The sequence below is a fragment of the Heterodontus francisci genome, chromosome 4 (assembly GCF_036365525.1).
Source record: "Heterodontus francisci isolate sHetFra1 chromosome 4, sHetFra1.hap1, whole genome shotgun sequence".
NCBI lineage: Eukaryota > Metazoa > Chordata > Chondrichthyes > Heterodontiformes > Heterodontidae > Heterodontus > Heterodontus francisci.
This window is the reverse complement of record NC_090374.1, coordinates 105151950-105178515: the sequence shown is the minus strand read 5'-3', so window position 1 is coordinate 105178515 and position 26566 is coordinate 105151950. Positions and strand designations below refer to the sequence as shown.

At 44.1% G+C, this 26566-nt stretch overlaps 1 protein-coding gene across 1 annotated transcript in view; it reads right to left on the bottom strand.

The window, feature by feature from the left end:
• Positions 1-20895, bottom strand: part of tmc1 (transmembrane channel-like 1) — a 90682-nt gene extending 69787 nt beyond the window's left edge. Inside the window, exons 1-3 of the mRNA XM_068029010.1 lie at positions 20813-20895; positions 16927-17017; positions 3361-3442 (exon numbers count right to left, since the gene is read on the bottom strand). Of these exons, the coding sequence (XP_067885111.1) occupies positions 3361-3442; positions 16927-17017; positions 20813-20838 (199 nt within the window). The 5' untranslated portion in view covers positions 20839-20895. The remainder of the gene's footprint in view (positions 1-3360; positions 3443-16926; positions 17018-20812) is intronic.
• Between the last annotated feature and the right edge of the window lie 5671 nt (positions 20896-26566).

The following is a 26566-nucleotide window of genomic DNA, read 5'->3' as shown; positions in this document are numbered from 1 at the left end:
GTCCATGTTGGAATAATGGTGGGCAGTTTTCAGGGCCACCTTGCAATCTCTCTGCCTCAGTAGTTTAAAGATCGTGCTGGCAGGCCTCCTTGCCTATCTGGATAGATCTCACAGCTTCTCTGGTTGGAATGGCTTTTTGTCTCACTCTCTGAGAAATCTCTTTTTTCCAAAAATCCCGTATCAGGCAGGGCTTCGATCAGATGACTCAAGACGCTCTTTTCTGGGGTATTCATACAATGTCCCAGGATGTGGGGACCATTATTACATAATGGTACCTGAATGTGGTCCATTTTGATAAATAGGTGTTCTTTCACACCTATTATCTTGGCCTTGGCTTCAGTCTGTCTGTAAAAGTCTTTGCTGGCACAGTTTTGATGATAGGAGTTGTTAGGAATGGGCTGTTTTACATATCAATGTGCCTCATCAAGGCGATTTCAGATATCAATAATGGTCCCATCTCCAAAAGGCATACATGTTGTTTGGCGGTACAGGAGGGGATCACCTGACCACTCCCTCCATGTTGCTAGGTAGCAAAGTGCCCATTTTCCTGTAGCTTAGTTCAACAATTTACATTTATTTCATAATTTCTGCAGTTCATTTCGTATTTTGTCACTGTTCCTTCTTTAAGCATGACACCAAGACATACTGAACCAGGGGTTCAGTAGAGCACTTTATTTTAACTCATTTTTACTTTCCATTGGGTTGCATGTAATGGTGCACTGAGATTTAGGGGTTAGTTTTAACTCCCAGCGAGTTTCAGGTGGATGGGTATGGAATGAATGCAAAATGTACTTGGTGTCCTTGATTTCAGGCTAAGAGTATTTTAACTCCTGGGTCTCATCTGCATGCTGTCAGTCAGCTGCCTGTCTAAAACAGAAGGAAAGCAGCAGCTGGTCAGCTGGCGGAAGTGGATGTTTGGGTGGCCAGAGGCCATCTGCTTCTCCTGGCCCCAGAAAGGAAATATTTCAGCTTACCTGAAGGACCTCTAAATCTTCCTGATGTTTGCTGATCTGCTTCAGTCTGGTGCAAAAATTATAGTGGCTTACTCACTCATTGAGTTAAAATCCTCATTGATGTAAAGGAACCCTAATTAGCATAAATTTGAGGTTCTCTTCTGTATGTAGCAAGTGCGTCAGCCACCGAACAGCAGTTTATCCATTAAAATGGTGGCCAGTGGGATTCAAGGTTTTTTAAAATACATTTCAGGGGATGTGGGCGTTAGTGGCAAGGCCAGCATTTACTGCCCATCCCTAATTGCCCTTGAGAAGGTGATAGTAATCTGTCTTCTTGAACCGCTGCAGTCCATCAGGTGCAAGTACACCCACAGTGCTGATAAGGAGGGAATTCTAGGATTTTGATCCAGCGATAGTGGAAGAACAGTGATATAGTTCCAAGTCAGGATGGGTGTGACTTGGAGGACAACTTGCAGATGGTAGTGTTCCCATGCATCTGCTGCCCTGTATTTCTAGGTGGTAGAGGTCATGGGTTTGGAAGGTGCTGTCTAAGGAGCCTTGGTGTGTTGTTGCAGTGCATCTTGTATATGGTACACACTGCTGCCCCTGTGCGTCAGTCGTGAAGGGAGTGAATATTTAAGGTACTGGATGAGGTGTCGATCAAGTGGGCTGCTTTGTTCTGGATGGTGTCGAGCTTCCTGAGTATTCTTGGAGCCACACTAATGCAGGCAATGGAGAATACTCCATCACACTCCTGACTTGTACCTTGTAGATAGCGGGCAGGCTTTGGGGAGACAGCAGGTGGGTTACTTGCTGCAGAATTCCCAGCCTCTGTCCTGTTCTTGTAACCATAGTACTTGCGTGGCTGGTCCAGTTCAGTTTCTGATCAATGGTAACCCCCAGGATGTTGATAGTGGTGGACTCAGCAATAGTAATGCCATTGACTGTCAGGGGGAGATGGTTAGATGCTCTCTTGTTGGAGATAGTCATTGCCTGGCACTTGTGTGGCGCAAACATTATTTGCCACTTATCAGCTCAAACCTGGATGGTGTCCAGGTCTTGCTGCATTTCTACACGGACTGCTTCAGTATCTGAGGAGTCATGAATGGTGCTGAACATTGTACAATCATCAGCGAACATTCCCAATTCTGACCTTATGATTGAGGGAAGGTCTTGATGAAGCAGCTGAAGATGGTTGGGCCTAGAACACTATCTTGAGGAACTCCCACAGCAATGTCCTGGGGCTGAGACGATTGGCCTCCTACAACCAAAACCATTTTCCTTCGTGCTACGTATGACTCCAACCAGTGGAGAATTTTCCCCTTGATTGCCATTGACTTCAATTTGGCTAGGGTTCCTTGATGCCATATTCAGTCTACTGCTGCCTTGATATCAAGGGCAATCACTCTCCCCTCCCCTCTGGAGTTCAGCTCTTTTCTCCATGTTTGGATGAAGGCTGTAATGAGTCTAGAGCTGAGTGCCCCTGGCAGAACCCAAACTGAGCATTGGGGAGCAGGGTTTACTTGCTTATAACCTTTTGCATTTTAATATTTGCCAGTTCTGAAGAAGGGTCACTGACCTGAAACGTTAACTCTGCTTCTCTCTCCACAGATACTGCCAGACCTGCTGAGTATTTCCAGCATTTTTTGTTTTTATTATGGATGACATGAGAGATTGAGTAACAAAAGAGAAAGCATATTTTGGTAGATACATGCTCAAGCACTAAAAGGGAAATCGAAAGCTATGAAAGTGCACAACGTAAAAGAGACAAACAGAAATCCTGTTGGAGAGGAGAGTAGAACTTCTTCAAGGTGGACATTTCTGGAAGAGAAGTGGCAGTGAATTAAACACTAAAAGTTGCTGTTTAACTGAACCTATTAGAAATGGGGCTGAGAACCCCATATTATTTCATGAGTTCTTATAACTTGCCAGAGAGAGGCACTTCCATCCCACCTGCCTGGGATGGATTCAACCTTAAAGTTCCAATAGTGCAAGGATAAGTTGCTAACCACCTGTTACTAGATATGTAGTCCAGAGGCCTGATCTAATAATAATCCAGAGAATGTGAGTTCAAATCATATTCACAAAACTCAGTTGTATCAAACTGCTACAAAGAATTGAGGGCAACTATGAATGGACAATAACTGACAGCCTTGTCAGCAACACACACATCCCAACAATGATTTTTTTTTAAACTAAAATGTAAAAGTGAAGTAAGAACATACATATTTCAAAAAAGAAGTTTAAAGGAAAAAAATTAAGAGTTAGTGAATGTAAATTGATACGAAAAAAAAACATAGAAATGTTTAGCAATTTTACAAATGCCAGTTACAAGGCCAGACTAGCTATTTCTCTGACAACTAGGCAAGCACATTTTCTAAGAGACTTTAGTGTTGGTTCCACTTACTTTCAATCTCTTTTATTTTCATTTCCCATGGAATACAAGCAGTTTTGAAGTTTTCAAAGTCCCGTTGAAATTTCATCCATTTCTGAAAGCAAACAATACAAAATACGTAGCCATTTTCTCACTGAAATGAAAGTTTTCATTTTCAGGATTTTATTTTTCCTTTTTAACAATACTCTTCTGTTTATCACCTATTTACTGAACAAAACAGCAGACAGATAGCCTGTTTCCAGACTAATGTCATTCTTGAAATAAAAACTGGAAGTGCTGGAAATACTCAGCAGGTCTGGCAGCATCTTTGGAGAGAGAAACAGAGTTAATGGGCTGGATTTTATGCAGCTGGCACGGGTCCCAACATCAGGCCAGAAAGGCAAGGGGAATCCCGCTTTGGCTGTTTTGGGGACCCCCCAGCTACATCTAACAGCCAACAAGCAATTAACTGTTAGGTGCCAGGGTCCCCATTCTGCCTCCCAAGTGCAACTGGCCAATTGGAGGGTGGCAGATCAGCAGTGCCAGTAGCGCCACCAGGAGCGGTGGCCACTGCTGTACTGTAGTAGGCCTGGGATCAGGAGCAGTGCTGGAGCCTCAGAGAACAGGTAAGTGGGGGCCAGCGGGTGGGTTTTGGTGCAGGGGCAGCCTTTGCCACCGTGGGCCCTCCATGGGCCACAGATTGCACAAGCAGGAGAACTCCCCAACACCAGCCCACAAGGAGGCCGCCTGGTTTTGCTGGGCATACCGCACCCCCCTCCACCCCGCCCTCCATTGCAGGTTAAATGCCAGCAGTGGTGGGATAAAGCCTTTAATTGGCTATTAATTGGCCACTTAAGAGCCTCAATTAGCCTCTGGGCAGGAAGGCTGTCCTCAACCTTCCCCGCTCCTAACAAAATTGAATGGTGTCAGGAAGGCAACAGGCACTCCACCGCCCCCACCCCACCCCTCCCCCCCCACCCTTTCCTTGCTATTTTATGGGCCCCCACGCCACCATGCACATCCCTAGAGGGCTGATAAAATTCAGCCCAGCTTCAGGTCAATGAGCTTCCAGCAGAACTAGCATTTTCTATTTCTATTTCAGATTTCCAGCCTCCATAGTATTTTGCTTTTGTATTAGTGCCATTCTTGAATTCGCTGTTAGCAATGAAAGAGCACGTGAAACTGTAAGAATCCCAGTGCGTGTATTGACCAGTATTGACACCATGTCTGCCCAAATAGATGCTGTTGCCATGGGATCACGTCTAGGCCCAGTTCTCGCAAACGTTTTTGTTGGGTTCCATGAGAAGCGTGTCTTTGAGGGAATGACACCTAACCTCCTACCTCTTGCATATTTCCGATATGTAGATGAGACATTTGCAATATTTGAATCCGCAGCTGCATACAATAATTTCCTTACACATCTAAATGGCTCCATCCGGTGTTCAAATTCACCTTTGAAATGGAGCAGTCCAATGAACGTCCTTTCCTTGACGTACTAGTTGAGAAATCTGCTAAGGGGTTCTCTACCACGGTCTACCACAAACCTACCTTCACTGGTCAATACACGCGTTGGGATTCTTGCAGTTCCATGCGCTATAAGATTGGCCTTAATAGCAACCTCGTAAATAGGGCGCAAGCCATTTGCTTCCCATGCAAGCCTGATGCTGAAATAGGGCGAATCAAAGACATCTTGCATGACAATGGCTACCCTGATCAGATCATTTCTCACTGTATATCGTGCAAACTTATGAATGGGTCTAAGGTCGTTATTTTCAGCACTGAATAGTGCCCAGTCAACCTCAAATTATCCTGGAAGGGTAATGTAGCCCAAAATTTTGAGCAACAGGTGAAGCTAGCTATTTCACGCTGCTACGATGCAGTTACAACACGTGTGGTGTTCACCACTAACAGGATGCTGCCATCAAGCCAAAAAGAGTCCTGCCTATCACACAAATGTGATATATGAATTTCAATGCCAGTGTGATGCCAGGTATATCGGCCATATGTTCCAAAGACTGGCGGATCGTATCAAACAACTTGTCCCTTCTGCTGTTCGCAATGGGCAAGGTACAGGCCGTACCCAACCAGTCCGTGCTTGCAAAACTAAAAACACAGTGTCCAACATTAGATATGATTCCGCGATTGGACAACATTTGTTAAATAATCCTCAGTATGCTAAAAATTACGCTCACAACCAATTTAAGATTATCAGTAGGGCTCGCAGTGTGACTCATTTGCACGTACTGGAAGCTACATATATTGATACACAGGGCCCAGTTCTTTGCAGACAGAAAGAATATGTGCAAACATTGCACCTTTTTCAGCTAAACAAAATAAGTGACAGCCATTTGCTGGTTCATTCCTCAGGGCAATGCCTTGACCAATCAGAGTCAAGCTGCATGGTTTAAAATTTCAAACAAAGCTTGGCAATTAACTGTCAGTCACCATTAACTGGTGCATTTTCCATGGCAACGCCTGTACCGATCTGAGTTCACTTGCCAATCAATCAGCACTCTCTTCTTATACAGTATAAATTTGTTGTTTTCCCTGACATTGTTATTCTTACGGATTGTCCTGATGAGTGCAAGATGAAAAGCTTCGACATAATGTCTCCATTTTCAGCAATACTCAAGTTCTGTAATACCAAACAACTATAAATACAAAGCTGCAGACACACACAGAGTTGAACAAAGTTAACTACAGAGCAGAAAGTAAAAGAACAACAGGAAGATAGATATCAACTTTCCCAGCATGAACTGGAGAGCCATTGATATCTTATCCGAGTTCAAATTTTTTAAACCAAGTATTCAGTTATTCTTCACAGACCAAGTGATTGTAGCACCAAAGAAGCAGGCTATGAAAATACTGATAGAAGTTGGAAATGAGGGGTTATACAGAATCAATACCTCTGGCTTATCTGAAGAGGACCAGAAAGATCCCACAAAGTTGTGGAAAGTGCTAGAAAATCAGCTTCGGCTAAGTGTGAATTTTAGAATTCATTGCCTGGAATTGATATCCTACAGGCAACAGCTACAGGAATCAATAGATCAATTCATCAGTAGATGGCAACGAATGCGATTTTTCAGAAATGGAGCTGTCAGAACGAATAATGGAGCTGGTGATTTTCTCAACCCCTATTGAAACATTTCAAAAAGACCTCTTGGGGAAAAAGAAAGGTCACAGCATTGACGCACTGCTAGAAGATGGCAGGAAATACGAAGCCATTGTAGCTAGAAAACAGCATCTGCAAGCACTAGGTGCAGCCTACAGTATCGGTATGATAACCAGGTCGTAAAAAGTAAGCTAGCTGTGTGGTAAGTGTGGTTTGTCCCACTTATCACTAAGTTTTTCCTGCATTTCAAGACCTATGCAAGGCATTTGGTGCAAAAGGACACAGGCCCACCTATGCAAAAAATCTGGCTCCAAAGAAGCAGCCAGAAGTCACAATAGGACACAAACAGAAGACAGGCACAGCAACAGGCCAACAGTAGCAATGACAGCACCAGAGACTTGCGTAAACACAAGCCAATACATGAAGTACACAGCAAAATAGGCCTGAGACAAGACTCAAAGTGGAGCAACTGGCAAACAGCAGACAATCAGGCATTTCACATTGTGAACATGACACATCGTGCTGATGAAGTAAAACAAATGGAAGCTTTTGCTACTATCAATACCATGTGCCCAAAGAAAGTTGGCAAGCACACACTCAGGACTAAGATTTACATGGGAGCTAGTGCAAATATCCTACCAATCCGAATCCTGAAGGATATGTACCGGGCTCACTGGAAATTAATGATACAACCAACAACTACAAAGCTAACTGCCTACTATGGGTTACCCATCCCTTACCGTGGCATACTAACAATGCAATGCAGCTATGGCAAGTCGGCATGGAAACCACAAATATTTTATCTGGCAGACACAAACGGACCAGCAGAGGCAGGACTACAAGCGTGTAAGGACCTCAACATTGTTAGTATCCACAAGGTCACCAAGGTACCTACTACAGCAGAAGAGACCAAGGGTACCCGCATTGAGTAAGCTCACGACCATCAACAAATGTACCCGGACAGGTTTGACGCCATAGGAGATTTCAAAGATGCTGCCGTACTACACCTCAGAGAGGATGCAATTCCATCAATCAACTATTCCAGGAAGTGCAGCATGCATACACAAGAAAAGCTTAAGCACGAGTTAAATGACATGGAATGCAATGGCATCATCTGTCGTGTGCATCATCACACAGACTGCTGCAGCTGAATTACGTGTGTTACGACCAGGTGAGAATGTTGTCTTGGAGTTTCTCTCAGCCTTCACCTTGTCTTATTGTAACAGGGTTTTGTTTTAAACACACTGTGTTTTAGCTCCCCCTTGGTGAATCCTTGTTCACCGCTTTCCAATTATAAGACAAAAAAATGAGCACAAACATGCTTTCTTAGGTTTAAAGAAGAAAAATGAAATTTATTAAGACTTAACCTTAAACCCTAATTCGGTTAACGCCTAGGGATACACGCCGTACCCCACACTAGCATGCAGACGTAATACGCACATGCAAATAGAGACAGAAAAGGGCAGAAGAAAAATAATGTGAAAAGGTTTGAGGCAAGTTCTGAAGGGGGTATAAAACGCTGGTTAGGCCAAAGCTGGAATATTGCATACAGTTCTGGTCACCGCATTACAGGAAGGACATAATTGCTCTGGAGAGAGTACAGAGGAGATTTATAAGAATGTTGCCAGGGCTCAAAAGTTGCAGCTATGAGGAAAGATTGGATAGGCTAGGGTTGTTTTCCTTAGAACAGAGGAGGCTGAGGAGTGACTTAATAGAGATGTACAAAATTATGAGGGGCCTAGATAGAGTAGACAGGAAGGATCTGTTTCCCCTAGCGGAAAAGTCAATTACCAGGGGCACAGATTTAAGGTGATTGGTAGAAGGATTAGAGGGGACACGGGGAAAAACTTTTTCACCCAGAGGGTGGGGGGTGTCTGGAATTCACTGCCAGAAATGGTGGTAGAGGCAGAAACCCTCAATTCTTTTAAAAGGTACCTGGACCTGCACCTGAAGTGCTGTAACCGGCAAGGCTATGGACCAGGTGCTGGAAGGTGGGATTAGATTGGGCAGCTAGTCTTTTCGGCCGGCACAGTCACGACGGACTGAATGGCCTCCTTCTGTGCCGTAGTTATTCTATGGTTCTATGGTGTTAGTTACTGTGCTTCCAGCGTGCTGTAGAGTCCTTGATTGTAGACTTGCTTTTCGTTGGGGCCCAGTATTCTTCTTCAACCTCGTTCACTGTAGGAGACTTTTCTCTCTTAGGGTTCATGTGTCTTCAGTGGTTCTTCAGTTCTGTGAGAAAGATTAGAGCAGACAGGAGAGGCTGTGGCAAGCTAACCACAAGAGGTCTTATTAGTCCAGAAGCAAACAGCTCTCTGAGTTCAAACACTGTTTCTCCAATTTAAAACTCCCCTAGTTGGCCAGCAGGTGGTCATATGACCGACTAGTTTGACCAGGTCTCTTCTGTGTATTGGGACATCTTAGCAGTCAACCTGGAATGCTAGCTCCTCCACCTTCAATGTCTGGTAATCAAAAGTCCAACATGGATTGAGTGTGTCAGGGCCTGGTTTTTTGTCTCTTTTAAGCAGTGTCTGCAAATATGCAAATGTCTTCCCAGTCAAGGGTGTGGTGTTGCTTTCTTTTAGCAAGTTCTTCCTTTACTCCAGTAACAGTTTAAAAATCTATATTCATGTGGCGAAACTAATGTGCCTCATTCTTGGTGGGTGGGACCCTGCATGACACGTGCGTACTAAAGAAGGATGGAGCAATCAAGGTAGGTCCAGATCCAAGATATCTAAACCTCTCCCTGAAGAGATGCCCCCACAAGATTCCAACATGAGAGGAATTGACTCCCTAGTTCACAGGAGCCAAATTCTTCTCCAAATTGGATGCTAAACATGGATATTGGTCGATACACCTAGCTAAGGTCCTGACCCAGGCAAAGTCAAAGATGTAAGGCATATGCCTACTCCACAAGACAAGGAAGATCTACAGAGATGTCTTGAATTTTTCAACTACTTGGCACCAAATATTCCAAACTTTTCTTACAAAGCATCATCACTGAGAGAGCTCTTAATGAAAGATGCATCATATGTATGTCAGGAGGACCATCAGCATATGTTTGAGTCTCTCAAACAAGCATTGTCAGCAGAAACCTTGGTCCTGTCTTCACAAAGGAGGACACAAATATTATACCAGAAATGTTGGGGAACACAGGGCTTAGTGAGAGAGAGGAACTGAAGGAAATCAGTATTAGTAGAGAAATGGTATTGGGGAAATTGATGGGATTGAAGGCCAATAAATCCCCAGGGCCTGATGGTATGCATCCCAAAGTACTTAAGGAAGTGGCCCTAGAAATAGTGGATGCATTGGTGGTCATCTTCCAAGACTCTATAGACTCTGGAACAGTTCCTACAGATTGGAGGGTAGCTAATGTAACCCCACTATTTAAAAAGGGAGGTAGAGAGAAAGCAGGGAATTATAGACCAGTCAGCCTGACGTCGGTAGTGGGGAAAATTCTAGAGTCCATTACAGTGGTAGAATCAGGCAGAGTCAGCATGGATTTATGAAAGGGAAATCATGCTTGACAGATCTACTAGAATTCTTCGAGGATGTAACCAGTAGAGTTGATGAGGGGGAGCCAGTGGATGTGGTTTATTTGGACTTTCAGAAGGCTTTCGACAAAGTCCCACATAAGAGATTAACATGTAACGGGTTTGGGGGTAGTGTATTGCGATGGATAAACAATTGGTTGGCGGACAGGAAACAAAGAGTAGGGATAAATGGGTCTTTTTCCGAATGGCAGACAGTGACTAGTGGGGTACTGCAGGGATCAGTGCTAGGACCCCAGCTATTCACAACATATATTAATGATTTAGATGAGGGAATTAAATGTAATATCTCCAAATTTGCAGATGACACAAAACTGGGTGGAAGGGTGAATTGTGAGGAGGATGCAGAGAGGCTTCAGGGTGATTTGGACAAGTTGTGTGAGTGGGCTAATGCATGGCAGATGCAGTATAATGTGGATAAATGTGAGGTTATCCACTTTGGTAGCAAAATCAGGAAGGCAGATTATTATCTGAATGGCTATAAACTGAGAGAGGGGAATATGCAGCGAGACCTGGGTGTTCTCGTACCCCAGTCGCTGAAGGTAAGCATGCAGGTGCAACAGGCGGTAAAAAAGGCAAATGATATGTAGGCCTTCGTGGCGAGAGGATTCGAGTACAGGAGCAGGGATGTCTTGCTGTAATTATACAGGGCCTTGGTGAGGCTATACCTGGAATATTGTGTGCAGTTTTGGTCTCCTTATCTGAGGAAGGATGTTCTTGCTATAGAGGGAGTGCAATGAAGGTTTACCAGACTGAATCCTGGGATGGTGGGACTGAGGTATGAGGAGATTGAGTCGGTTAGAATTATATTCGCTGGAGTTCAGAAGAGTGAGGGGGGATCTCATAGAAACCTATAAAATTCTAACAGTACTTGACAGGGTAGATGCAGGAAGGATGTTCCCAATGGTGGGGGAGTCCAGAACCAGGGGTCATAGTCTAAAGATACGGGGTAAACCTTTCAGGACTAAGATGAGGAGAAATTACTTTAACCAGAGAGTGGTGAGCCTGTAGAATTCGCTACCACAGAAAGCAGTTGAGGCCAAAGCATTGTATGTTTTCAAGAAGGAGTTAGATATCGCTTTTGGGTCTAAAGGGATCAAAGGATATGGGGCGAAAACGGGAACAGGCTACTGAGTTGGATGATCAGCCATGATCATAATGAATGGCGGAGAAGTCTCGAAGGGCCGAATGGCCGACTCCTGCTCCTATTTTCTATGTTTCTATGTTAAACTTGTACTCTGCAGTACTATGATCCAAGGAAGAAGCCAATCCTGGAAGTCAATACCTAGGAATGTGCATCCTGCAGGATGGCAAACTAATTGCATTCAGATCCAAATGTTTATCCTCAGCACAATCCAATTACTCAAATATAGAGCATGAAACACTTGCTCTGGTGTTTGGGATCACAAGATTCCACAACTACCTGTTCGGTAAGCAGTTCATTATGGAAACCGACCACAAGCCACTGGAGATGATCTGGCGCAAACCACTGATAAGCACAACACCTCGACTACAGCGACTCTTAATGAAAGTACAGGGGTACGACTTCGACGTCTGCTACAAACCAGGTACCGGAATGGTCACCTTGGATATGCTGAGCAGATTGCCAAACCCAAGCAAGAATGAAGAAGTTCCACTGGATCTACAAGTAGACAGCATGGACACAAGATGGAAGATGTGCTCAAAATCAATTTATTGCATTTTGGTCAGCACAAATGTAACCAACTACAATCAGAAACAGCCAATGACCCACAACTGAAGGCACTGTGGAGAGTCATCACAGAAGATTGGTCTGACACGGTGAAAGAGGTGCCAGAAACCCTCAGATACTTTTGGCCTTATAGAGATGAACTCGGTATCTCAAGAAGTGTCACCTTCGAGGGAAAACAAGTGATTGTGCCCAAAGCTCTCTGATAGGACATCTTGTCACAACTTCACCAAGGTCATCTGGGCATAGAGCAAATAAGATGACTGGCACAAGACACTGTTTATTAGCCAGGTATCAACGGTGACATCTAAACGTTAGTGAGCATGTGCGAAGAATGCCAGAGCCACCAGCCACGACAACATAAAGAACCTTTACACTCTCACGAGATTCTGTCAGTCCCTTGGTCCAAAATCACCACTGACCTATTTTCCTTGAATGGAGATAACTTTATCTTAGTTACCCATTATTTCTCCAAACTTCCAATTGCCAGACAGGTAAAAGACTCTTCAAGTGCAGTCATCACAGACACATTGGGCTGAATTTTACGCCGCCCCGGCAGGTCGGATGGTGGCATGGGGGTGGCGTAAAATTGAGCTGGAGGCTCCGGGAGGCCTACCTGCCCTGCTCCCACCTCTGGTCAACTTTACAGCGGTCGGGCGGGGGGTGGGGGTGGAGGGGTGAATGGGGGGGGGGGGGGAGGAGAAATGGCCTGCCCACCCGAGGCCAATCAAGGCCCTTTTGTGGCCACTTAACAGCCACTTAAGGGCCCTTGCCCACCTTCACGGGTATTTTACCTGTGGCAAGTGGCGTGCTGGCGACATGAAAGGTCGCCCAGTGATAGCTGCCTGCCTTTCCGAGCACCGGGGGTGGGGGCCATTGCAGTCAGGCACAGGGTGCCCGATTGAGGGCTGCCCCCGCCTCCCAACCCACCCCCAGGACCCAAGATGCACCCCCCCCACCCCAAACGACCACACTAGCCTCACCAGGACACGACCGATCTCCCTGGCGAGGCATGCCCAACCTACCTTCCCTCCTGGCTGTATGTCATCGGCTTGGCTGCTGTTCTAGCAGTGGTCACCACTTCCAGTGGTGCTGCTGGGACTAAGAGCTGCCGTCCCAGCAGCCGGCAGGTCACTGAGGGGGGAACTTCCTCCCTCAAGCAGGTGGAAGTCCTACCTCAGGACAATTAAAGCCTGGGGACCAGTAAAATGCGGGACGGATCCCCGGGCTCGGCGGAAGTGGGTTCGCCACCAACTTTTACGTCGATGGTGAATTCCCATCCGCCTAAGGTAAAATCCAGCCCATTAAGTGCCATATTCAGAATATTCGGTGCACCTGAATAAATAATTTCAGACAATAGACCACAGTATACGGGCAAACCTTTCAGGGATATGTGTGCCAAATGGGGCGTCAACCATGTGATGTCCTCGCCATTACCCTAGATCTAATAGTCTCGCTGAGCAAATGATTTGCACAGTTAAATCACTTATCCTGAAGTGTTGGGCAATGAAACAAGATTTTCATGTTGTCATGCTACACCTCAGAGCTACACCTATGGATATAGGCTTGCCGTCACCAGCAGAGATCATGTTTGGCAGACAAGTGTGAGCGATTCTGCCAAGCCATCATCTGTCGAAATTCTCCGAGATACAGGAGACACTGCTTGATAAACAAGGGAGAATGAAGATGGTGCATGACCAACATGCAAGAGCGGAACTACCTCAGCTACCTATAGGACAAAAGGTCAGGGTCATACACCCCACAATAAGACCATGGTTACTTGCAGAGGTTTCTAAAGTATGCATTGAGTCTAGGTCCTATGAGGTTACAACAGCTAGCAGAGCAGTGTTGAGGGACTGGAACCAAATAAGTGAAGGTTGCAATACTCCAATTGTGCACAGCGGACGCGAAAGAACACACTCCGGCAATGAGGTCGTGATGGAAAAACAAGACAACAACCAAAACATTGACAACATGTCTGCAAACATAAAACAGCCAAGGGTGAGATCCACATCCCAGAAGGTTATACCATAACAAGATCTGGAAGATTTGTCAAACCACCGAAATGATATATGGATTCTTAAGCTTCTGCACTCATAAATTTCACAATCCCTATCCTCATACTTGTAAGTTTTATAATTTTCATCCCTGTAGAACTAATTTTGATATTATCCAATTTTATGTGTTTTCACTTATAGCACATGAGACTTATCTTTTGAAAGAAAGGGGATGTTGAGGTCACGTGAAGAGTGATGTCCCTTTAAGAACTCAGTATGCTAATGAGCTAAGTAACAGGATGTAGTCATGTGACTAGAAGCAATTATCACTCTGTAACTGTAACACCCTAGACAAAGGTTCTGTACATAAATAAAAACAGAAAATGCTGGAAAAACTCAGCAGGTCAGGCAGCTTCTGTGGAGAGAGAAGCAAAGTTAACGTTTAAGGTCTGTGACCCTTCATCAGAACCTGAACGTAGTTTGATCTGTATTGTATATACTCGTTTAGCTGTTAATCAACCTGTTAGAGAGATCTTCAAGGCACTGGAATCCATGTATCTCATTGTGTTACTTAAGATAACACAACAAATACATGACAGGTGTCGAACTTCTTGAGTGTTGTTGGAGCTGCACTCATTCAGGCAAGTGGAGACTATTCCCTCACACTCTTGACTTGTGCCTTGTAGGTGGTGGAAAGGCTTTTGGGAGTTGGAAGGTGAGTCACTTCCCGTAGAATATCCAGCCTCTGACCTGCCATCATTGCCACAGTATTTATGTACCTGATCCAGTTAAGTTTCTGGTCAATGGTTACTCCCCAGTTATTAATGGTGGAGGATTTGATGATAGTAATTCTATTGAGGGTTGTTTAGACTCTCTCTTGGAGATGGTCATTGTCTGCCACTCATGTGGCGCTCATGTTGCTTGCCACTTATCAGCCCAAGCCTGAATGTTGTCTAGATCTTGCTGATTTCAGTAACAGATAACTTCATTATTTAAGAGGTTGCAATTGGAACATCGGTGAACATCTTCACTTCTGACCTTAAGATGGAGGGAAGGTCATTAATGAAGCAGCTGATGATGGTAGCTCAGCTCAAGGTTAAATAGGATGCCAAGGTTGCAAGCAATCTGATTCAGGACACTACCCTGAGGAACTCCTGTAGCGATGTCCTGAATCAGATTGCTTGCAACCTTGGCATCCTATTTAACCTTGAGCTGAGCTACCAACCCCATATCTTCTCCAAGACAGCCTACTTCCATCTCTGTAACATCACCCCCATCTCATCTGCTGCTGAAACCCTCATCCATGCCTTTGTTACCTTTAGGCTCACCTATTCCAATTCTCTTTTGACTGGGTTCCCACCCTGCACCCTGCATAAACTTGTGCTCCTCCAAACCTCTGCTGCCCAAATTCTAATTTGAACCTGTTGTTGCTGACCTACATTGACCCTCAGTCCTCTCTCAGCAATGCCCTGATTTTAAAATTCTCATCCATGTTTTCAAATCTCTCCATGGCCTCACACCTTCCTGTCACTGTAATATTCTCCAGCCCTACAATTCTCCCAGATCTTTGCGCTTCTCTAATTCTGGTCTCTTGCGCATCCTAGGTTTTAATCGCTCCGCCATTGTTGGCCGTACCTTCAGGTGCCTAGGCCCTAAGCTCAAGAATTCCGTTATTAAACCTCTCCACCTCTACATCTCTCTGCTTCTTTAAGACACGTTTTTAAAACTTATCTATCTGACCCGGCATTTTGCTACCCGCCCTAATATCTCCTTATGTGGCTTGGTGTCAAATTTCGTTTGAGAAGGCTCCTGTGAAGCACGTTGGGATGTTTGACTATGCTAAAGGTGCAATGTAAATGCAGGTTGTTTTGTTTGAGTTCCCCTTCCTCCATCTGAGAATAGCACTGAACCTTGGCTTGGTGCTTCCCCAGCAGTCCAGTTGATTTCAAGGTTGTGTTGCATAAAGAATAACAACAGTTAATCTACCTAGCTTAGCCAGAAATAAATGTTCAGGTAAATTCCAACTTTGGATTAAGGCTCAAGCTTTAAACATAAGTTTCTGAATTTTCAATTTTAACTCCATGTCATCAAATCGAATCAATCAATACACATTCTGAATGTAAGTCCTAAGTACAACAGTAATAATTCACTTCATGATTGCTATCCTGTAAAAGTTCCACTCAGGTCTAACCTGTACATAGGAACAGGAGTGTGCCATTTGGTCCCTCAAGACTATTCTGGCATTCTACTAGAGATCATGTCTGAACTGTGCCTCGACTGCATTTTTCTGCCTTTGCTCCAGATCCTTGGATACCTTTAACTAACAAAAATCTATCAATAATCAAGATGAATCTGTAGCAGTTTTGGAGAAAATTCCTACTAAGCTGGGATTGGTTACTTATTAACCCAAGAACAAAGTGCCCAATAGATTGCAAACATCAGTGGTAACAAATGCAGGCATTATATACAGAGGTCACCTGCATGGGATCCTGTTGTTGAATGAATGACGGAAACATCCTAATTGTCAGATGTTAGCATCATATGTGCACATGGTACTACTAATGGGAATTGGGCTCAGAGATCTGTGGATTACTATATCATGCTTCTATTGTAGTTGGGCTGTGTGGGCATGACTGAGAGTAAAGCTGTTCTTTTCAAGCAAGCACATGTGATGTCCCAAACCTGTGGCCTCTACCACCTAGAAAGACAGGTGCATGAGAATAGCATCACCTAAAAGTTCTCCTTCAAGTTACATACTATGCTGACTTGGACATATATCATCATCCCTTCATTGTCACTAGGATAAGCTCCTGGATCACCCTACCTAAGAGCATTGTGAGAATACCTTAGCCACATGACTTGCAGTGGTTCAAGAAGAAGGCACGCCATCACCTTCTCAAGGGCAACGAGGGATGGCCAATAAATTCTGCCCCTCCCAGTGATACCCATATACCAAGAATTTTTTTTTAATTTTAAGAACAAGAGGGTGAGTGGGTGGGTGGATGGGCATCAGTGTACCTTGGAGTCAGATGGGTCATGCATAATCTCAAAGATATTCATAGGAATATTGCACAGACCCATTAGGATGAGAAAACTCAACTAACATCAACCAGCAAATGGGTCTTATGCAGAAATCTTGCAAAAATGCTTCCCATTAAAACTAAGAGCAAGACAAGTGCTTAATCAATCAAAAGACACCGATGTAACGCATCCCAGAGTTAGGTCACTTACTTTGGTCATCATTACTTTATAGGCATAAAACCTTTTGCCTTTTCCTTTCCCAAGTGCACCTTCAAATTTCTCCACAAATTCCTGCGCTTCTCTGAAAATTGGGCAGAAATAACTCGATGAAATAAAAGCTACACCACATGATAGATGTAGCAGCTAATTGCATCAGAACCAACATGTAAATTTAGAGTCTGAGTGTAGTTTTGCTTTATTTCAGCAAGCTTGTCAGTGATTAGCAATGTATCATTGTCAAAGATTATTTCAGACCAGACCAAATGATTGTCTCATATTCTGGCTGAGATATGGCCCGAGGCTAAACATAGGCACATTGTATATGCTCAGCCCATTCATATTCAAAATGGTAGCCTTTGCAAGTTAATAGCAGTTAATGGCAATTTCAACTTAGCTAAAAAGTAAACAAAATAAGACAAAAATAAATGTGTTAGAAAATCCCTTCTAGCACTACTCACAGTTTCTTTTTTATTTATTTAGAGATACAGCACTGAAACAGGCCCTTCGGCCCACCGAGTCTGTGCCGACCATCAACCACCCATTTATACTAATCCTACATTAATCCCATATTCCTACCACATCCCCACAATTCCCCTACCACCTACCTATACTAGGAGCAATTTATAATGGCCAATTTACCTGTCAACCTGCAAGTCTTTGGCTGTGGGAGGAAACCGGCAAAAACCCACGCAGTCACAGGGAGAACTTGCAAACTCCGCACAGGCAGTACCCAGAATTGAACCCGGGTCACTGGAGCTGTGAGGCTGCAGTGCTAACCACTGCGTTGCCCTTTTTTCTAAGATGTATGTACATGTACCCCCAGGTCCCTCTGTCCCTGCACACTCTCTAGAACTGTGCCATTAATTAATTTATTTATAATGTCAGAGGAGACACTATGCTCTAAAAACAGGAACATTGTGCCATTTAAAACCAAGACATCTGACGTTTTTGGTGCAGAAATAATGTATCTATGGCATATGTGGAGTAGAATTTGGGGCTTAAGTCAGATATGCCAAAAAATCCAGTAAAATTGGTTGCTGACAGAAGAAGCAGTCACCCAGAGTGATGCATGTATGCAAATGGCAGGATAATGAGGACAGAATCTGTCGTCCCTCTTTTTCAGCCTCGTACCTTACCTTTTAAAGCCTTGGTCGTGGTCGGGGCTGAAAAATAATTCTTGGAATTCTCTTCAAGGGCTCTCCCACCCACTTTAAGTGGCCAGTCATTTGGTACATCTGGTACTGCAGCAACAGTTCCACTGCAGCACCACTAGGATTTTGCATTGGGCAGCAGCAGTGGCCATCATTTTGGAGGCTGGGATCTTGTTGGACCCCTGTTCTGCATAAATAAACAGCCTCAACCCAGGAAAATGGGTCCAGGTCACCATAATGTCAAGACGGCAGGCAGAAGCCCTCCCTCACCACAGTACTGCCATGAAGAGGAGAAATCAGCTCCAAAAGTTGTCAAACAATTTTATCCTGGAGGGTGTCACAGCCAGGGGCAATACTCAGCCAATGCCCACACATGCAAACTATTCATCTTAGTGCATTTAGCCATCTTGGCATATTTGTTTACATTAAACATAGATTAGCCTTGTCAAAATATAACTTTAATTCTGATTAATATTATAATCATATAATTAATAAAAGTTGATATCAGCTTTGACAAAGTATGATGTCAATATTATAATGCAGATTGGCTTGGTTGATATGTACATTTTTCGGTGTGAAACAAAGCATTTGTACCAGGATGGTCCATGGTTTGATCCCTGCTCTGTGCTGAATTTAGAAAAGGGAAAATCAGTCAGGATTCCCACACCTGATTTCCATCTAGTGACCTCTGATAGAAAGTTTACAATGAATTGAGATGGAAGCAGGCTCAACTATGTTGCTTTACACAGTTAATTTCTTGCAGTATCATGTTTTGCACATGAAGAATGGGTATACAGTGGTCAGCTGATCCACCCCACCATGAGCAAACAGATTCTGGAGAGAAGGGGAGAAAAGCACACAATAGAAATCAGAAGTATTGACCTTCAAGTGAATGAGTTACTTTTAAAGTCTGATTTCTAGAAAGAACCATCTTATTTTCAGTTCCTAAAATTGATTTTACTAAAATTGATTGTTACGCACAGCACCCATAATGAAATATGGAGTTACACATTCCAACCAACTTAATGCAGCCAGAATATAGCAAAATACTGTAATGTTATACTCAATTATTAAACTACCTTGTGGTGAGTTTAACATTAAAAGTTTGTGCTTAATTGCTATGTACATTTTGCACTAATGATAAATGTTGGTTTTAGTTTCAAAAATGTTGATCAAATGAATATCTGGGGCTTCTGTAGCTCATTTGTTTAAAATGATCGTTATGTTGCAGCTTTCCTCATCTACAGAACCTTGTAACTAATAAATATAACGGTGTTGCCCCATTCAAACCTTTTAGAATATTTTCTAGATCACCAATTTTTTTTTTAGAAAACAGAATCACAGTATGTAGCGAATGCTCAATTACATTTAAACATTTGTAGTCTATTTAAATCATACCAGTCCAACACAATGTGCAGGTGTCCAGTTAAAACGAGCAGGTTACTTACTGCTTGACTCTCAACCATTTCTGAGATTTGTCTGTTAATCAGCAGGCATGTTAATCTAAATCATAAATTTATACAAGTCAGTGAGACCCTGATGCAATTTTAACTAGAGCCTGAGCTGGAAAGTCATTGCAGCTGGCAGTAGCAGACAGGCAACTGGTAAGTGGTGACCTTCGCTGCCCCAGGTTCCCCACCCCTCTTCCCTCCCATGAGACCATCCCAAAAAACCCCTCCATGTCATGTACCTGAAAAGTAGCGGATGGGCAAGGACCATTTGATCTTCACCTGCCATAAGATTGCTCTGCAACCTCTTGCTACCCGAAATGAGTGGAAAGGGGACCGCTGCCATTTAAGTGAGGCCTGGAGTTTAAAATACCACGGACTGAAATTATGGGGCAGAATCTTGCCCCATTTAAAAGAAAATCAAGGGATGGGACCATTTCCAATCCTGCACTTGATGGCAAAACACCCACTGGCACGATCTTCGAGGAGGCGGCCTCCTAATTGGCCAACTCCAGGTTCACCATCCAATTAAGGACAGCAGGCAGGTTTTTGAGGCTGTAAACCCAATCAGAAAGCCTGCAGCCTTGGAAGTAGGGCAGTCCCACTGGCAGAGGTGTGTGCTTCTGCTGCAGGATGGGGACCGCGAGAACGCCTTCATCTTGAGGCCCCTCTGAAGAGGTTTGAGTTTTTTAATAATTAACTCTGGCCATTGCTGCCAGGCCACTCCAGTGGAAGGAAAACCCCTCCACAGGATGGCCAGCAGCCTCAGATCACTGCTGTTCCAGTGAATGGGGAAGAGCAGGAGGCCTTGCGGGCCCCCCCAGGCCAGCCGCCAGCAAGCCGCCTCCAGGCTTGGCCCTCAGTGGGGCCCATCTGCCACTGGGATGATCCCGACAGTGTCCCCAATCACCCTACAAATGGGCAGTTAGTTATTCAAATTGTCTACCCACCTCTAGCGAGCAAATAACCCCTGCCAGTGATGGCCTGCCTCTGGGAAGATCGCCCGGAGGCAGGAACATGTCGGACCGCTGATCTGACACCAGAATATCTGAATTTTTTTCCAGTCCCACCTTCAGGCCTGCCCAACAGGACCGGGATGATTCCACACATTGCAAGCAGCTTTGTGTTCACTTGCTCCTTCACCTACCTGAAACCCACGCAGGGGTAAAACCAATCCCAATGTTTTTATTGTGTTAGTTACTTGTTTTAAAAAGTTTTCTGGTCATAATTTTAGAAGTTAAAATAAACTGTTGTAACTTATGAAAAGGATGCACCCACGTCAATAATTGTAATTTCTTTTTCATGGGTGAGGGCTTGTTTCGTAAAGTTGCAATTAGTTTCTTCTTTTCTTCCACTTCGTCCTTCAGCTTGGCTATATCTTCTTCTGTAATGACTTCTTTTTCTTCAGATTCTTCTTCAGAGCTGGAAAACAAAATCAAACTACTTACCAACACACTATAGCTTGCTGTTTTCAAGAAAACTATCTCCAAAGCAAATTTAGGAAAGAGATAATTTTATTTTTTATTTTTATTTAGAGATACAGCACCGAAACAAGCCCTTCGGCCCACCGAGTCTGTGCCGACCAAGAACCACCCATTTATACTAACCCTACGGTAATCCCATATTCCCTACCACCTACCTACACTAGGGGCAATTTACAATGGCCAATTTACCTATCACCTGCAAGTCTTTGGCGGTGGGAGGAAACCGGAGCACCCGACGAAAAACCACGCGGTCACAGGGAGAACTTGCAAACTCTGCACAGACAGTACCCAGAATTGAACCCGGGTCCCTGGAGCTGTGAGGCTAACCACTGTGCCACTGTGCCGCCCTCATACAGCAGAATTAGTATTCAGCTATACATGAAACATGGTCCCATTTAACTCTCCTCTCTAATTAATCTCTCTTACCATCACAACTTTAATTTTTTTTAACCCCTTTTTATTATTATAGTACTACTATGGATGGTCAGTTGAACTTTCCTTTCTACTTCCTCTAAACTGAAAATATGCCATTCTACCACTCTTCCTCCTCCCTGCAGCCTTACTAAATTGAAATTAAGATTCATCACAAAATCTCATGTGCTAATTCATATTGACCTCCTCACATCATCAGTGTTTCTTTCTTCCTACAATTCACTAGCTTTTAAAACCCAAGCTTGGCATTATCTAATCACTACCTCCTGATTAGCCTTGTCTTATTTATTAGTTTTGGTCTTTTTCAGCATTGCTGCTGTCTCACATTATCAATTTTATCAGGTAATAAAATAATAACAACTCTCACCACTCCAAAACTGTCGACTTCCTGTAATTTTGGATAATATCATTTATGTTAGTTGAGAATTCAGATCAGGTATCATAAAGGGGATCCTAAATGGCTAAGAATGGTATTATATCTCCTGATAAATGTGTTGATTGTTTGGTTCCAACTTTAGAAACAAAATTCAGTAACTCAGTGATATTAAAATCACAATCTTGGTCCTGAGAAAGTGTAACTTACTTCCTTATTGCAGTTACACAGTGAACATTCAGGCTGTAGAACAAGTAAAATTACTAAACAGAAACAAGTCATTCTGGCCACCATTCTGTGTTGGTGGTTATTCTCCATAGAGCTGTGGTCCTAATCTCATGGCCACCCTGTTCACATATCACTTTATCCACCTTTCTTTCAACCACCTATTTAACTGAAAATAATACTGTGATGTACATACATTAAATACATGAAAAGTGTAGTTAAAAGCAGAAATTTTGTAGGAGCAGGGAATCAAATGGTATCTACGAATCATACTTCATGTACTGATGAGATTTTTTTCTTTTCTTTTCAGCAATAGACTGCTCAGTTCTTGATTACTCATCTATGTGTCTATTGTTTGAGTAGGCATGCTGCATTCTAACATAGCAAGACTGTGATTTTCCCCTCGAATAGTGTTTCTTGTTTTGCTTTGTGAATCATTTGTATCTTTGCTTTAACACAAAAAAAACTTTTTCTCTACTGGCACGACACAATTTATTACATAATGTTACATAATGGGCACCTAAATCAGCAAGGGTCCCCTTTGTTTTCCTCAACTTGCACTTTTGAATGTTCGCAGTTTGAATGTAAAAGGTAAGTTTAAAAGATTCATAAAAGCAACTGCTAAGTGCATTGTCTGAATTGTTGCATTATCACAAAGGGTATCCAATTATTGCAATTTAAAATTGATATTTGAAAAAGATAGCAACATTTGTGCAAAGGTGCATTTTGTATTTATCACAATCAAGTGTATCTACATAAGAAAGGGAGGATAAAGATTTTGCTTGATACTCAAAGTACTGATCTACCCTAATCGTGAACAAGATTAGCTTCTTGGGATCAATGCTGAAAGTTGAGAATTACTACCATCAGCCTTACAATCTCCATCCTGTATGATGCCCAGCATCAAAGCTAGAAAGGCAGAGGGTCTGAGGAAATTTATGCCATTGTTGCAGTGGAAAGTTGGGTTCCAATAATTCTGTCTTGAAAATATTCTTTCTTCTAAAATACAAAGTGTGATAGACTGAATTTGTTAGTTGGTTAGAACTCTGCCTTTCCACCTCTGGAAGACCAGTTTCAATACAATCCAGACTGTGCATTGTGGGGGGGGGGGGGGCGGTGAAAATTTGCTTCTTGTGCCAACTATAAGGTATCTTGGCAGAATATGTTCAGATGCAAATTTGGAAAGTTAGAAGGACAGAAATCTAGGGGGATAAATTCAACAAGGCCAGTTTTCAGGCATAGGGGTAGTGCTGCGTGATTATCCCATGCCTGGTTCTGTTGAGGCAGACAGCACACAGACTTCGTGCTACCTCCTAACTTCAGTGGGCAGTCCAACAAAGAACATGCAGCTGACTGCCCACGTGTTCAACAGGGGACCCAGCAGCTTGTGCGGCTAGAGCATCGCACAGCTAAACTGGGCCTCTTAAAGGCAGCCTGCACCTCTTAAATGGGAGCTGCACTCATTGTACAGAAGCTGCTGCAGACTGCCTGTGGAAGACTTGCACTAGAAGCAAAAGCGCAGAAAATGGAGCAAGAGGCAAGAGAGAGGGCTTCCTGGTTTTCCGATGCCGTGCTGGAGATATACGTCCAGCAGGTGAAAAGGAAGAGAGATGCAGGGCTGAATTTTCAGGGCCCCAAAAGGCAAGAACGGAGGCAGGTGGGAGGGTGAGGGTTGGGGGGCACATCGAAAATACTGATGCTGACTTACAGGTCAATTGCAGGACGCTGTTCCCAACACCGGCTATTCTTGGGGAGACAAGTTTGGGGCCCAGGAAGGCTGCCCGGCCCCACGAGGCAGGGAGGCAATTAGGCACATTGACAGCCGTGTTAAAGGTAGGTTTAGGAAGCTGACTGGAATTTTCTAGTCGGCCTCCAGTTTCCCCACGTGACAAGTGGGCAAGCAGACTAACTGCCTGGAGGTGGGCACCCAGTGGCAGGCCAGGGTGCCAGCACTCCTTGCAGGCCTACAGGCCCTCCCTGGTTGTCTGCATGTGGGAACCACCAAAGACCCCCCATCGAGGGATTTCCCCCACACACACAGTGCTTCTTTATTTTTTATTAAAGTTTTTAAAAGTCGCTGAAATGTCACCTTCTGTTGATACATCCTCCCAGTTCTTTACCTTCTACTGCAGCCGGGTGCTTTTCTGAAGCTGAAAGGCCTCTGATTGACCTCCAGCATCGAAAACATGTCCACCACCCTTAATTGGTCAGGAAACCCATCTCCCTGCCAATTAAGGGCTCACCCACTTGGAAATTTTAACTTTAATCAGTTCCCTCCTGGAGATGGATTTCTGATCCAAAAATAAACGCGGCTCCTGTTTCCCACGTCCATGACGAAAATTCAGGTTGCAATGTTTCTGCAGGGGGCCAGGAGGCCCTCAAGGCAAACCCTGAAAAGGTAATAGGAGCAGGTAACCAGTGTGGTCAATTCCCAGAATCTCGCCCCACGGACCTGGCTGTGGTGCCGGAATAAGTTTGGTGATTTCACACAGGTGGTCACGTTCAGTGAATGCATCCACACATGACATCTCCTACCCAATGCACCACTAACCTCTTACGCTGCATGGTGCACCATAGCCCCATCAGTTACCCATCAGTAATCAGGACTCATACCTAACATTCCAATACTCCATCGTACCCTCACACACCTGCTAATGCTGTCAGCCTCATGCCCCCCTCTCACTGGTTTTCATATACCTCCTACTATTCAGCTATGGTGGACACATCACTCAAACACATTGCAACACACTCACTGACATTCTACCCTCTCTCTTGCAGGACAAGGTGGCCCATAGCCGTAGGGAGCAGCGCAGGACAGGCAGGAGCCAGGTATGCCTGCATCACCTGAACCCTCTGGAGGAGACGATGCTCTGCATCATGGGGACAGTCAAGATTGAAATTGTTGCATCCAGCACCACTAAGAACATTCAAGATATTGGTATGTTCCTGCCTTATGCCCTTTCTCAAATCCCACCTCAACCTCAACTGGCTATCTGGCATGAAGTGAAAGCTGTGATGATGTGAACATGAACCTCTTGCTTTCCACCCCTCCACACCACCCACCCCCCCCCCCCCCACCCCCCACCAAAACTTCCCTCATCCCCAATTCTCCCTTTCTGCATTTCTGCTTTCAAATACCCAAGAACTCAATGGGTTCAGTTCTGGGTACTGCCTGTGTGGAGTTTGCAAGTTCTCCCTGTGTCTGCGTGGGTTTCCTCCGGGTGCTCCGGTTTCCTCCCACATGCCAAAGACTTGCAGGTTGATAGGTAAATTGGTCATTATAAATTGCCCCTAGTGTAGGTGGTAAGGAAAATATAGGGGCAGGTGGGGATGTGGTAGGAATATGGAATTAATGTAGGATTAGTATAAATGGGTGGTTGATGCTTGGCACAGACTCGGTGGGCCGAAGGGCCTGTTTCAGTGCTGTATCTCTAAATAAATAAATAAAATAAATTTTTAAAAATAAATAAATAAAAACTCCCGCCCAACCAACCACAGCAACCTCATGAGGAAAGGTAACAGCTATACCTAACCTCTGATGAAGAAACACAATCACTTGATCTGACACTCGCAGCCACAAGGTCAAATACTGCTACTACCTGAGAGGGTAGGGTCGAGATCTGCACATGGTGAGTCACTGGGCATGAGTGGGCTGCAGCTAGGTCAGGGGGAAAGGATAGTTTGGGTGCCAGCTCACCGGTGACGAGTTTTGCTGGAGAGGACTCAGATCAGGACTTTGATGGGATGGAGTGAAGGAGAATGCTGATTTTCAAAATCACCAAGATGCTTGGTGCATTGACAGGCTTGCCAGACAGCAATTTGTCACTGCGAAGGAGCATGGAGGAGTCCGACTCCATTCTGGCACAGGGCTTCATGCAGAGCTTGGAGCCCATCCTTTCCATCGTGGAAGTGGTAGGCACCTTCATAAAGCACTTGCAGATTCTCCTGTGATGCAATGTCTGGTGGTCAATGACTCAGCTTCCATTGCTGCATACCCAGAGTCTCAGTGCTACAGTGGAAGCTCAGATTGCGATCCATGCTTGGTGCCATGCAGGCACCAAGATCGTGGCTGATCTTCTACCTCAACTCTACCTTCCAGCACTGTCCCCATATTCCTTGATTCCCTTAGTACTCAAAAACCTATCGACCTCTGTCTTAAATATACTCACTGACTGAGCATCCATAACTCTCTGAGGTAGCAAATTCCAAAGATGTGAAACCCTTTGAGTGAAGAAATTTCTCATCTCAGTCCTAAATGACCGACCCCTTATTGTGAGACCAGGACCCCATGCTCTGGATTCCCCAGCCCAGGGAAACATTTTCACAGCATCGACCCTGTTAAGCCCCTTAAGAATTTTATATGTTTCAACTAAATCACCTCTACTGCTTCTAAACTCCAGGCAACATAGGCTTAGTCTATTCAATCTAAATTCCTTCAGGTATTGTTTTTGAAGATTTTTTAAAAATGTATCATTTAATTTTTTTTTACTTTTGCTTTCTGTCTCTTTTTTTTTATCT